Genomic DNA, 15,299 nt, shown 5'->3' on the forward strand with positions numbered 1-15,299 from the left:
GTATAGTTTAGATGTAAAGATTGGTGTCAGAAGTGGTTCATTTAGTCATTAGACTAAATTTATTGTCATTACATCCCACTGTTCTGACTCGATAGAAAGTAAATATATATTTTACTCAATTTTTATAAATATGTGTTTTCATATTGTTTCAGTTTTTCTAAACTTCGCTAAAAAAATTGTATCAGCAATTCTAATAAATATATAGACATATATACAAACAGTTTGTGTAAATTATATTTAAGTACATTTCTAATCACAATTATTAAGGCACTTTCGGTTTCAAATAATTTTATTCAGAATCATCTCCATCATATCACACAACTCCCAACATTTACCGTGATAACAAAATATCTGGTCACGACTTTCCGTACATCTCTTGAGGAATAATGGTTATAAAATAATACTAGCACATACCATAGGCTTCAAATTAAAATAACAGTTTAAAATATTGGCATTACCTAGTTTTTGCTTTAAACTTTATAAATACAGGACGTCCATAAATATATCCTACAGTCTTTGACACAGCGAGCGTATAGTGATATGACCCCGGCTGTGCTCGGGGAGGACGGCGTTCGCAGATTCAGACGTTTTAAGGCCATTATTGAGAAACTGCTGTTGGCAAAAAAAAACAAACTGTGCCAGCGCAAACCTGAAATGTCATTCCAAACCAAAACCACAAACTCCAGCAAACACAGACTGAAAAACACCAGAAAAATACAAAAAACACCAAGAACCATCGGATTACGGACAAAAATGAACACAGTAATATTCGTAAAGAGGTAAAGAATACGTTAAAACGTTCCTTTGGTGTGAAATGCTAACGCTAAAACCATCTGATCCACACTGAGTGAGTTTACATACACTTTGTAAATCTGATTACTGCAGAGCACTGGGAGTTTCACAGCAATCTAATCAAATCATTTCCATTAATTTGAGCAATCAGATTACTGCTAAATATTGTGAGTTCATCAGGAATCAGATTAATGCATTTACACGCACTTCATTATCTGATTACTGCAGAATATTAGAGTTTGTCATTAAACCGTTCAACGCATTTATTACATGAATTTGGGTAATCAAATTAATGAACATCACAGTTTCTCTGTAATCCAATCAAACAGTTTACAACATGTTTTTTATTTCATTCATAATCTGATAACTGCAGAACACTGGGATTTCGACAGTAATCTGATCAAAGCATTTCCATAAAATACTGCTAAATATTGGGAGAATCAGAGTAATCCACTTAACATGTTTACATGAATTTGGGTAATCAGATTACTGCTGAATATTGGGAGTTTCTCAGTAATTCAATCAACATGTTTACATGAAATTGGATCATCAGATTACTGATAAACATCTGTATTTCCCAGTAATTCAATCAACATGTTTAAAAACAAATTGGTAATCAGATTACTGCTAAATATTAGGAGTTTTTCAGTTACTCCAATCAAACTGTTTACATGTCATTCATAATCTGATTACTGCAGAACATCTGGATTTCTCAGTAATCCAATCAACATGTTTAAAGGAACTTGGATAATCAGACTACAGCTGAATATTGGAAGAATCAGTAATCCAATCAACATGTTTACATAAATAATAAGATGTTTTTTTGTGTGTGTTTTACATAAATCAGGCAATAATCAGATTTTAACTTTGCAGCCAGCCAACAATCTCACAGAATCAGACGTGAACTGAACATCACGTAAAACCCGAAGTTTACAGGTAACTGCAGTAATCTGATTCTGATTATAAACTGATTTGGATGTAATGAATGTAAACATACTCAAGTGTGACTCACTGTAATCCAGAGGCCACCTCTGCCAAATCCATTCATTCCTTTTGCACAGACTGTAAATTTCCCTTTGTGAAGAGTGAGGATGTATTGCTGGCTTGTGATCTGAACACAGTCTTCCCTGATTAAACACCTTCAAAGTCCTGATGAGCGATTAAACATCTGCCCCGAAACTCGAACGCCTCAAAGCTTTGATTGTACTAGTGCATCTTAAAAAAAATTAATATCATTAAAAAAAAACTTTGTCAGTAATTCAGTTTAGAAGGTGAAACTCATATTATACAGATGTATTACATCAGAAAATTAGAATCAGATCAGAATATTATATAAAACTAATTGGTAGTACAATTGGCAGTGTGGCAGTGTGCCAAATCCTGCTGGAAAATGAAATTCAGATCTTCATAAAAGTTGTCAGCAGAGAGAAGCATGAAGTGCTGTAAGATTTTCCTGGTAAATGGAAAATGGTCACGCATCTATATAACATACGAGTTTCACATTTTGAACTTAATTACTAATTCGAAATAAATTTTCAATGATATTCTTATTTTTTGAGATGCATCTGTATTAAGAGGCTTCGTGTACACTGACGCTGGACTGGTGAGTTAACACAAGATAACGTCAGACTTAAATCAGCCCCACAAAGCTTCCATTACAGAGAGAAATGCAGTTTATATTTAACCCTAACTCACTGCTTCATTCAGACCAATCATACCGTATTAACTCACTAATCCAGATTCAGAGATTCCTAAAAAGTGATTACAGTCCAGCAGTGATGTGGTTCCCATGTGCATATGTATAGATCATATATACACAACGACTACTCAGAATATTATGACCCCCTCCTTATTTCTAGACCCACTGTCCAACTTTGTAGTTCTATAATTGCAGTCCTGTATCTGTTTCTCTGTATACTTTATCATTACCATCCTACCATCCTACCACTCTGAGCAGATGCAGCAGTGCTGCTAGAGTTCTTAAACACTGTTTAATCACTCACTGCTGCTCCACCTTACAGATGCAACAGTTTGTGTTGATCATCTTCTAGTTCTTTATCGGTGCCCACAGGATGCTGTTGGATGCAATCCAGCAATGAAACTGAGGTGTTTAAAAACTCCAGCAGCACTGCTGAGAATAACCACCCACCATCCAAACTACATTAATAGCTGCTCTGTGGTGATTTTCTCTCCTGTGGGGTTCTGAGTATTGAAGAACAGGGTGAAAAAAGGATAATAATAAAGTATACACAGAAACAGATACAGAACTACAGTCTGTGATTTTTATAAAACTACAAAATGGTCCTAAAAGTCAGTGGAGCAGAGTGTACACCATACATATACAGCTGCACACATTGGGAGAACATCCTGACTGGTGCTCATGATTAAATAAAAAATAAAAGGTAGAGGACTGGTGTGCCAGGCAAAGACTTTGCACGCATATGAACCAAAGAACAAAAAACTGTTAGCACACAAAAGATTCACTCGGACATCAACGACCACACGGACAGAACAAATCTCCACAAAGACAGATATACTTGGTAATATCACAACTCATTAAAAAGGCAAGACATGGACTCCATCCGATAGTACAAAAGCCCAGTCCCATTTTATAATCATATAATTATAATGTACACAACCAATCAATTTAAAGTTTTAAGCTTTATAAAAACATGCATGCACTGTATGTATACCGTATTTGCGGGAAAATTAGGTTTACACATATGTATATTGCCTTTGATATAGTTGTGTGCATTGATACCCGTCACTACATTTCAACACATCGGTTCAGACATTCAAATCGAGTTCAATCGCCAGCTGAAAACGACGCAATTGGCACTCCAAACCACGAAAAGGACGGCTTATAGTTTGGTTGGAACGGCTCGTAGTTAAAAGCACTCTCTCTCTCTTTAAGTGATGGCTGGGCATTGGGTGGGCATTCTAAAAAAAAAAAAAGAAAAAGGTGAGGTCCAACATCCTCAAAACGTTCTGCAACACTCAGGTTCCTCCCTCTTTCAAACAAGCATCAGGACCAAACGAGTCGGGAACGCTGTGTCACAACAAATCACTGTTAACAGAGTGGAATATGGAGCTGGACAGTTACGAAATGGTACTAAAACACGTGTAGCTTTTCCGAATAATCCGATGAGGGCAGGCAGGCTGTTGATGCAGGCTGTTGAGGAAAGCCCCAGGCAGGGCCGAGACGCGGCGCGCAGTTCTGAGAGACGCCACACAAAAAGGAAGGCATCGTGGGATCTGTGTCAGACCATGTGACGAGAGGAGGCTGCTTTCAAAAAGGCATTCGAGTTTTTGAGCTTTGAAACGCGGTACTGCATTTACAGGACAGTGTCCTGCTGACAGTTGTGTCGGAGTGCACTGGGGGTCGTGTGGAAAATGGGCTGTGGGTGGAAATGGGTGCGCTGCTTTTAGAAGGGGGTGTACTCTGAGGGGTACATGATGGGAAGCCAGTTTTCAGTGTAGGTGGTGCAGTGCGTCCAGCCCAGAGACTTCATCAACTGCAACACAGAAAACACACACAAAAAACAATAAATTGACAAATAACAAACTTTTTTTCCCCCACATATTCAGCTGCTATTTAACTTTATATCCCCCCCATCAAGTGATGCCCCAATACAATGAGGGTGAAGACTAGCACACGCCTCTTCCAATACATATGAAGTCAGCCACTGCCTCTTTTTAAACTGCTGCTAATGCAGCATTACCAAGTAGCATCACAGCATCACTCGGACTTCTGATACATCAGCTCACAGACGCAACCTTGTGCTGATCCACATCACCCTAAGAGTGATGAGGGGAAAGAACACCATCTACTGTACCCACCCAGAGAGAGCAAGACCAACTGTGCTCACTCAGGGCTTCGGCAGCTGATGGCAAGCTGCATGACAGGGATTCGAACCAGCGATCTCCCGTTCATAGTGGCAGTGTTTTAAACTGCTAGAGCACTCAGCGCCTATAGTACAAAACTAACTTGTGCACCCAGAAGGAAGTGTTATGGAAGTGTTGCAATGCCACCTACCATAAAACCATTTGTAAGGACACATGCATTTCCTCTTTTGCATGGAAATGCTCTATATAATTAGATCATTATGTGTAATATTTAATAAGCTACACATACAGAAGTAGTGTGAAACGCATGTCAAGTTGTAAAGGTTCCCAATAAGAGTTTTGTGATGATCAATCTATAATAGCTGAAATATTCTGAGCTCGAACTGCGTGCTCAGAAAAAGTAGGGCCACTGGCTGCAGAAGCTCATTAACATAACGTTGGGCTGTTAAAGTGCTGGTAAAAGATTAACACCATGACGCCAGGCCTGGTGTGGATCTTGGCGCTGATCACAGTGCCTCCACACACAGATTCATCAGTCATTGCTGCCATTCTGCCATTTAATTGAAATAATTCTGTTCCCCCCACTTTATTTTATAAAATAGTGTCAGAGCCTATTAAATAGCAGAATTCATTACGGATTAGTACATATACTTTACTTTAAAAGTACCAGATAGTCATGCAGTGAAAAAAAAACCTGTACAGATCATATCCTACCTGGATGCAGTTCTTCCAGTTTTCTTTACTGGGTTTGTCCTCTACTATTTTCGATGCATACTTCAAGGCTCGCCCATACATTTTATTTGCTAAGGCATGTTTGTAGGAGAATGTCAAAACCTGCAATGACAGAAAAAGAGGAACATATAATTAAAAATAAAAATATATAATAAAAAAAAGAGACCAAAAAAAGGTAATTATCTGGATTATTATTATTATTTCTGCACTAATCCCTAAAAATATCTCAGTTATACACAATCACAAACAATCTCAAAATATCACACAGTGTTTAACTGAAGCAAAGTACCATTACTGTTAATTATAGAACTACAAACTGTCCTATATGATCAGTGGAGCTAAAAAAAATGGATAATGGGTAAATGCTTATTGTGCTTGATTAGTGTAAACAGTAAATACAGGTAATGAAACTACAAAAGACATGTATTAATTCTCTTAATTAAATCATGGTTTGTTTTGGTTTGACTTTGGTGAATTGCTATTTAAACAGTGCAGCACTTCAGCGTTTCTCAGCAGAGGAAACTGAGCTCTTTGTTCACTCTTGTGAAGGTGCGTGAGCAGGTCATGTACAGTAATTTTATTTTGTATTCTGTTTATTGTTGATGTAAAAGTTGGGTTTGTGCACTGCTGCCTGTCCTTGTGTGTGTAACGAGCAGGAGTGTATGTGGGTTGAGTGCATGCAGCAAACCTGCTTAGCTAAGATATCAATTAACGTTTGACTGTTGTCAGGGTTTTAATCAGACAGTGGAGCACCTGTGTTTTTCACTGCCAATATAAAGCAATACGCCAAAAATGTACTTACACACAGCTCATTTTGAGATTATCAGTGTAGATAAAATTCATAATATCCATTGCTATATAAACAATGTTGGTGAAAGAAGTGAAAATTCATGGTGAAAGGAATAATAAAAAAAAAAGACTGTTGGCTGGGTGTAAGATAGCAATGAGCATTGTGACGCACCTTGCACAGGGTTTAAGATAGGGCTCTAAATATCTTTCCTACCAAGGAACTCTCTTACACTGAGACAGCATAAAACATGACCTCACGATTACTGTACAGTACACTGATCTAAAGCACTGTCATAAATAATAGCCTTTTTAAAGAAACTTTATTGAAACATTTTACTACACATTACAAAATTCCATCACATACATTAATTTCAACAACATTTATGATATGATATATTAGATCCTCATACCTTAGAGTCAGTGAGCTCAGCCCACTTCTGCACCTCCCAGAAGGTATCACTAAGGGCCTTAGCAACATCCTGAGGGTCCTCATCAGAGCTGCCCACCTCGCTGGCACTCGCCCCTTCCTGTGCTGGAGGCTGCATGAGCTGATCAGCCAGAGCACAACCCTTTCTGCACAGAGCATCCAGCAGCGAGGACTTCTGTTTCTCCATATCACTGCAAAGGCACAACAGGACAGAAAAAAAAACATAAATATAATATCATATAAAATAAAAACTGAGATATTTTACAGATATTTTTTCAAACAGTGATCCATTTTATTTTATATTTAAACGCTTATTTCATTATTGTTGATTATTATGCTTACAGCCAATCAAAACCCAAAAATCAATGTCTCAGAAAATTTTAATATTATATAAGACCAATTGGTACTTTTGGCAGTGTGGACAGTGTGCCAAATCCTGCTGGAAAATGAAATCTGCACCCCCATAAAAGTTGCAAGTAGCAGAGTGAAGCATGAAGTGCTGTAAGATTTTGTGGGAAAACAAAACTGCACTGACTTTAGACTTGATAATAAAACACAGTGGATCAACACCAGCAGATGACCTGTCTCTCCAAACCATCACTGATTGGTGGAAACTTCACACTAGACCTCAAGCAGTTTGGACTGTGTGTCTCTCCACTCTTCCTCCAGACTCCCTCCAGATTTACAAATGAAATGTAAAATTTTACTGATGATCAGTGATGGTTTGGAGAGTTGTGTCATCTGCTGGTGTTGATCCACTGTGAGGGTTTCTCGTACTGGGTGTGTTTACCTCTTTATGGTGGCTGCATCTGGGCGAGGGTCTGTCTTCATGGTGAGGTAGACCGCCAGAGCAGTCTGGTCGATGTGAGAGATTACAACGTCTGCTGCTGCCATGACGTCTCTCAATCGCTTCAACCGCTCCTGCAGGAGGAATTTAAGTTAGATAGCAGTTAGTTCTGAAAACGTTTCACGTTCAGTTCAACATTTTGGTGGAAAGCAGAATTAATTAGAACACCCCATTTTTTTTTCTTTAATGTTGCCATTTAAGCTTTTCAGGTCCAGTCAATAATCAGAAATGGTACAAAATCCAGTGCACAAAATTCAGCAATACACTGTAAGGGACTTTATGGAAAACAACCTAAAAATTTGAAAAAAAGTAATATTACTATTGCAAAAAAATATATGTACATAAAATAACTAAAATTGTAAAAGTAAAAAAATCCCTGAAAAAAAATCATATTGTTTAAAAAAAAAAAAAGCAAACAACTCAGCTTACAGCTGGTAAACAGCATTGAAAATAAACTAAGTTTTTCTAAATTTCTTTAGTCTGTAGTAGAGCAGTGCTGTAATAGATGGTATTACTGTTGTTACTCTGTACTGCAGCCAAAAGATACAGATGCAGAAAAAGATACAGAAACACAGAGAACTCTGTAACTATGAAAAGTAGAAGTTTTTTCTTTAGAGAAATTACAGATGAAGCCAGAGAGCAGTGAGTACTGTTTCCTACACCTTCAAATAAAGACTCTTGGATACTGGAGAAAAAAAAATGCTACAGGAAGACGTCTGGCTGACCCACATGGAAACAGCAGTATTAGCCTTTAGCTAAGATTAACATGATTAAGGACTTAGTCTCAGTTTAGCTCTGTCTGACAGGTGAAGTGCAGTTAAAAGTTATCGATAAAACGAGAAAATAAAAAAAGCATTTTCCTTGAGTCACACAGCACTACTTCTGGAGAATTAAACAATAGGGCTGTTTTAAAACTTTTGACGAGTTGTACAGTTTGTGCTTTCTTCTTTCTGGCGAGAGATGGAGATTCATACCTTCTCTGAATCGAGCTGGTGCAGTCGCTGGACATGGAGAGGGAGGTAATTTGAGAATGTCTCCTTCAGCTCATCATATAAAGTACTATTGTCCAATCTGATACAATAGATAAAACGCATCAAACAAGCCATCAGTAAAAACAAAGTCATGATAAATGGGTTAATTCAAACTAGAAGCGAGCGAGAGAATTCTGTACTGACTTCGTCATCCACTGGATCTTCAAGTCTCTGAGAGCTTCTGAAAACTCATCCTTCACATCCTTCTCCTTCTCTCCATCCTTCTCCTTCTCTTTCCCACCGTTCTTCGCTTTGTTGGGGGCGGAGATCAAGTGATAGAAGACTGGAACCACATCCTAAAACAGGAGGCAAATAACACATTGGAATTAAAGGGGCAGCTTCCTGATGAAACTACATTACCCATGAGCTACAGCAGCCTCAGATCCACCACGACTTCCTGGCTACAAACCTGATTTGCTTGAAGATTTGTTGATGCTGTTAATCAAATAATTTTGCATAATAGGTTGGATAGAGGCTTAAAGGTGCCCTAGAATAGAAAACTGTTGATGCGTCTCAAAGGGCCTGTTACTGATGTAATGTTGCCTGTGTTGTTTGTTTAGTTTTTGTTTGATTCTGTGGAAAAAAAGGTAGGAATGAAATTGATTCTCTAGTAAAGACAGATTTACATTTTTATTATTTGTCTGTTTACATTTAAGTTGTTCAATAACCACAGATTACCTACAGAGACAGGTTTATTAAAATATATATATATATTTTTTTGCCAATAATGTCCACTACTAGGTGAACCAAGGGAACTGTGGCCATCAGTTATTTTAATACTTTAACGTGAAAATATTAGATTTAAATCAGATTAATCACAACAATATTCTGTGTTTAACTGCGATTAATCACACTTGTTCTTTCTAAGACGCAAGATTTCATAGTGGACATTTAAATGTAAATAAAAGAATAAATGTCAAAAGTAATTAGTGGTGTTTATTATTAAAATAATAGTATATACTTGTATGTTTGATGGGAGATAAAGCAGTAATGTGGGGAGCTGGAATGAAGAATGCATGATAAAGTGAAAAAAAGTTTCCTCTATTCACATTATCATAAACATCTCAGCTTGGTTGTGAGGATTTCTGAATTAGATCATAATTATCTGAGTATAAAAGAGCGTTTTTTCACAAGTTTCTATAATCTGGATCAGATGATGAGTTTGTTTATTTGGAGCATTTCTCCCTCTGTTTGGTTTGGTTTCACACAGGCATAAGTCTAAACGTACCAAAATGCAGACCAATAAACCACAAAAATAAAGCACATTGTCTCCTCTGATTGGTCAGAGCTGTCTGGTGCAGAAGCAAGAAAGTAAATATAGTGAGAAGATTTTGTGTTCCAGCGTGTATATCTGTGCAGTGTAAAGCTGCTTTAACACAGAAAAATTGCTGCTGCGCTTTTAAACACAGTGTTTTCAATGTGACGCGCAGCACAGATGTGAGCAGTGAACGTTGCACACACTGTACTCAGTGTGTAAACAGCATGGAGCAGCAGATACAGCATTTGTTCATAGTAGTATATTATCTGAGTAATATAACATATTAAACTGCACAGTATCAGCAGTTTAGCTCAATTAAAAAGAAGTATATTTGATAGCTGGGTCGGAGAAAGACCAGGGAACTGCGGGTGTGGGTGGGGCAGATTAGGTCGGACGTTGGGGGTCAAACTTGGTGGCGTACTTAATTGCTTACATTTTTTTTTTACTGATTTAAAATCAATCACGTGCATTAACACTTTAATGTTGAAAGCCCTGAAAAAAAATACTTTTTCTTTACGTGGCTGTTTAAAGCACACTGATCATGTGGTACAGCCTGGCCTAAATTAAAGCATTCTATGGCACCTTTAATAAACCCAGACTAACTTTATACAGTGGGGATTTAACAGCAAATGACAAACAGCTGACACATATGAAACATATGATCAGGATGTGATGTCTGAGTGTTACAAGATCACAGACATGGCAGAAATGTCCTAAAAATAGAACTCACCTGCCATTGTAAACAAATGCAATATTCACACTCCTATAGAATGTTAATTATTCTGTACCTTATAGAGCATTGTATTTACAGAACTCTAGCCCATCCAGTACCTTTTTAAATTTTCCTTGTCGTTTGGCTGAGGCTTGGCCCTGGTGGTCAGAATAACACACAATGAGGGAGAGAAGAGAAAACAGGCACACACCATCTCTGGAACTCTCTCTCTTTTTCCTTTGCTTATCCCACTCTACAGTCTAGCTCTTTGTTGTTGCAAGCACTGATTTTATTCATTTTATAATCTAATCTATTTTCTATCCTGATATGATTTTAACTGTCCCAGTCTTATTAATCATATCTTGGGTCAATATAAAAAGACATTAACTTGTAACAATTAGCATTGTTTGCTGGGATATTGCACTTCTTTCCTACTAAATTAATCAATCAATCAATGGCTGGCTACAAAGTAGGGCTGGATTTATATTATGATACATTTCTTAATATCGATCTATGTGATATTATCTTAAAATCAATATAAAGACAAAAAAAAACATTAATTAGACACTGAGAATACTGTGGCGTTCTCTGTAATCAATTATTTTTTTTAGGAGATCCTCCGCTACTAAAATGTGTCTAAATCTGAAACGTAAAAAATAATAAATTTTGGTCAAATATCTAAATTATCTTAAGTGTTGACAAAAGTCCATGCACACGCACACACCGATGGGAGATTTTCAGCATCTCCAATTCACCTGACAGCTTGTGTTTGGACTGTGGTAAGAAATGTGACAGCACTATTCAGCGCTAAATGTAATTAATGCAATGCGGGAGCGACAGCAATGTGTATGTGGCGGGTGGGCATGGGATTAAAAGAAGCGATTTTTGGTGGGAGCGGGTGGTAACGGGACAAAAACACCTGGGAGTGGGCAGGAGCAGGTTAAAAAAGGTGTCCCGCGCAGACCTCTAGCTTGGAGCATGCTAGATGTAATGATAGCTGTATTTAACTGTACTTCAGAGCTGGATTACTCAGACAGTTGACAGATGACAGAAAGCACTTTACTGAAACAGGTTAGCTGTGATGCTAACTGTTATTCTGAGCTGGATTACTCGCAGACATTATTGATTAGTGAATGTCACTGCACTACTTAGATATAAGTATCATGTCTGTTATTCTAAAAGTGCATTATAAAGCCTAAAATAGCGAGCTGCAATGCTAACAGCCAGACTCAGCCATGTTAGAGTCCTGATTTGACAGAAACAGCTGCCAGAATAAGTTTATAAGATGCTAACTGTTATTCTGAGCTGGATTACTCGCTGATAGCTGATTACAAGTCGATGGCACTGCACTGGCATGTCGCTGTCGTAGCTTGCGAAATCATTTTGATATCTAATTATTGTCCAGCCCTACCACACAGCCTCTTTGATCTGCCAGCAATAAAGCAACAGCAGTAAGAACAGTTAGAGCGGACAGAGAGCGGACACAGTCTCAGAACAGAAAACCTCCAGAAGAGTGGAATACATTTGGCAGGTGTGAAAATTGCACTGAACAGATGTAGAATTTCTAGACCAGACTTTGCACTTTTTTTTTTTAAACTTCTCTCACTGAATAACTTAATTCTAATCTGTACTGACTGGCAGGTTGATTGATGCTACCCAATCTCTTAAGGCTTCGTCAGATCTGTAAATTGTACATCAACACTCAGGAAACAAGCAAAAGCCCGAGCAGCACAGCATATCGCCCAGAATCAATCAGAAACTCCTATAATCATCATCTTGTGAACATCCTCTCTAACAAGACAAAGTGAGTTCTAAAGCAACATGCAAAAAAGGACAGTGTCAAAGCTTCCGATTGGTCCACATATGTGATGGGTGGAGCTCAGCGGGGAAAGCCACTGGAGTAGACAGAAAGTTGACGGCAAATATGGCCACTCACTGCTTTTTTCCCGTATTCACTCTTGGGTACAACCAGGGAGCCAGTCATGTAGCACCCAGGACCCGTACCTTTAGGAACCCTGGAATATAGAAGAGAACATAACAGAAGAAGCATCACAACCAGTTTGGTGGAAAACATATAAAAAAAAATATTCAGGATAGCTAAAATACAGGTTCACCTCTTTAAGCAGCATTTTGTGAGAATTGTGAGAAGTGTATCTTGCCCGTGAGCTCCCTCTACAGGGCAGGAGCTACAGTTCACTTTAACTTTTTTTCAGATCACATAGGCTACGTTCCCATTACCAGGCTGAAGTGACCCAAATCAAAATGTTTTGCTCAATGTGGCTCAGATGAGATTTTTTCATGGCTGTGTAAATGTGCCAAATCCGATTTTTTCAAACCAGATCTTGTGATGGAAGGTGTTTATTGAAATGATTCATAATCAATGACGTGTGATGATTCATAAACAATGACGACTATTAATGATATTACTTTTTGTTCCATGCGATGATAATGTGTACTCAGGAGCATATCTAAGATGCTGAGTGAGAGTTTTTCTATCTGGGGAAAGCAGTGTGTGTCTATGTATGTGTGCACGTCACGGATTGTTCTGTCTACAATTCTGGCGCCAGGGTCATTTTTCCTTCTGCTTGCGGTGTTTTGAGAACCAGTCTGATATGCTCACTAAGGGATTATGTCATACCACCTGTCAGAAGAAGTTGACGTGTCACAATGGTGGCACTGTGCCCATAATTGGGAAGTAAGGGATGGGAGGATCTAAAAGGTATAAAGAGAGCTTGGCACCTCTTGCAAGGCAGGAGTTCACTCTGTATTCATTACGTGTGGCTTCTCAATAAATCTTGTTACTCATTCTGATCAAGACTCAGAGACTCTGAATATTTCTTTCTTCCTGTCATTATTTTCCACCACAATTTGGCGTCACGGAACAGGATGAGCATGGTCTTGCGGCGGAGGGGGAGAGACTAAGCACCTGCCGAGGACGCTCTCCAGCAAAACAGCTGGGCCCCAGAAGCAAGGGAAAATTCCACAGAATAAGGACGAAGTACCGCGGGGGCAGGTGCGGCCTCTCACCCCTCATTCGCAAATCCAGGCCTCATCAACAAACATTGGTGGTGAGTGACAGGTTAACTAATTTACTCATTAAGGAAATTTTAAATGTAAACAATTGTTCTTAAATTAATTTACTCCCCTCCATCCTTCCTTCAGCACTCCGCCCTGGACAGTGTATAGTTACATGACGGTGTACAAGACTAGCCTGGTCGTGAGGCCTTTATTGATGTATGTAAATATATCTTTAAAGTAAAGAGAAGACTAGCCTGGTCGTGAGGCCTCTATTGATAGACGTGTCATTAGAGTATAGGTCCCGGGACCGTGGGGAGGAGTGCATAAATAATACTAATAGTACAGGGTACTGATTGTGTATTAAGCAGGGATAGAAGAAGGAAGGTGAGACGTGATTATTGGGGCTAAATTACTCTGAGTCATTAAAATCGAATGAGAGAACAAAATGGGATCCCAAGTAACTAAAGAATTGAAACTTAATCCAAAAATTCATGATGCAGCTCTTTTCAATCAAATGAGCCAAGACTATATGTGTGTGTGTGTGTGTTTATGTAGTGTTGTTCAAAGGTTTGGAATCATTAGCATATAAACCCAATATACATATATTAAAGTAGGGCAGAATATTGAGCCATGCTGGAACTGTTCAATGTAACATGTTTCATTATCTCTATGGAGAATGCTGTAGAATTCTGAGGATGACAGTTTAGTGAATATGTGAGACAGCTTCATGTTTGAGTAGTAGTGATGAGTTATGTACAAATGTCCACATTGTGAAAGTCATCCCTGATTGAAACAGAAAAGAGATGAGGATTCCAGGCTTTTGATACAATGTGTGTGTGTGTTTCTGCGTGTGTGAATAAAGCAGTGAGAGAGATAGACAAAACATCTCTTCTCTGCTATCTTCTATCACATTTGGTGTGCGTGTGCGTGTGTGTGTCTGTGTGTGTGTAAGTGTGTATGTTTCTAACATTTGTCTAACTCTGATATTCTATAAGCTAATCTAATGATGAATATAATGTGTGTGTGGCTGTGTCAGAATCGCTCCCTATTCCAGAAATAGTGCACTATATAGTGTATAAACCATTTTTGCAGTACTGTTTAAAACCCCAGCAGTACATTCTGTTCCCTATATAGTTCACTATGGAAAACCTAATGCATCACAAAAATTTAGAAATTTCAAAATATACTATAATGCAATGCAGTGCTGTTGTATTAGACGTCCTCAGAGCAGGACAAACATGGTTTATTGTTTGGTTGTTCCATAATTCGTTTAGTAAATAGAAAATGCTACATAGTGAAAGAGTTAATGAGTGAGCCATTCTGAACACAGCTTCTGTCTTCATGTGGCCTTTTCTATTATTATTCTTTTCTTATTGAGACTGATTTCAGCTCAGTCTCAGCTGAATGAGATTTAAAGAATACACATATCTAATTTCTCTAGTGGTTCTCATGTATCTCAGTCTATGCTGATCTTTTGATTCTCTTAATGAGGATAGTAGATTTTAGAAACCAGTAAGAAAAGACCTTACTTTCTTTGGAAAGGTTTAATTTGACAAACTTAATATTGTATCTATTACGAGCTGCAGTGAATTGGGTCTCTCTTTCTGACTCTTAAACAAGGAGACATCAGATGTCTTTAAATAAAACAAAGCTATCTGTTTTGCTTTCCATATGTTTTCTATTTCTGGCAATGAAGAACTTGCTTGCATATTCTTAGCTATATTTTGAGTCCCCATCAGAGCACAACAATATAATGTTAATGTTTATACAGTTTAGAAATATCAAGCATTGTTTGGCTGGAAATAATTTTTGTTTTAGTTATTTCATGAGGCTAAACAATTTTTAAC

The 15,299-nt window shown here is 38.0% G+C and overlaps 1 protein-coding gene across 2 annotated transcripts in view; it reads right to left on the bottom strand.

Moving 5' to 3' along the window:
• Positions 1–271: 271 nt before the first annotated feature.
• tpp2 (tripeptidyl peptidase 2) overlaps positions 272–15,299 on the bottom strand; it is a 48,564-nt gene continuing 33,536 nt past the window's right edge. The window contains exons 22-29 of one of the 2 annotated variants that reach the window (XM_022663090.2): positions 12,371–12,449; positions 10,554–10,592; positions 8,609–8,760; positions 8,408–8,504; positions 7,377–7,507; positions 6,570–6,777; positions 5,353–5,472; positions 272–4,307 (exon numbers count right to left, since the gene is read on the bottom strand). In XM_022663090.2, the coding sequence (XP_022518811.2) occupies positions 4,218–4,307; positions 5,353–5,472; positions 6,570–6,777; positions 7,377–7,507; positions 8,408–8,504; positions 8,609–8,760; positions 10,554–10,592; positions 12,371–12,449 (916 nt within the window). In that variant the 3' untranslated portion in view covers positions 272–4,217. The remainder of the gene's footprint in view (positions 4,308–5,352; positions 5,473–6,569; positions 6,778–7,376; positions 7,508–8,407; positions 8,505–8,608; positions 8,761–10,553; positions 10,593–12,370; positions 12,450–15,299) is intronic. The other variant, XM_022663091.2, reaches the window with a different exon arrangement.

The sequence above is a fragment of the Astyanax mexicanus genome, chromosome 21, assembly GCF_023375975.1.
Source record: "Astyanax mexicanus isolate ESR-SI-001 chromosome 21, AstMex3_surface, whole genome shotgun sequence".
Taxonomy (NCBI): Eukaryota; Metazoa; Chordata; class Actinopteri; order Characiformes; family Acestrorhamphidae; genus Astyanax; species Astyanax mexicanus.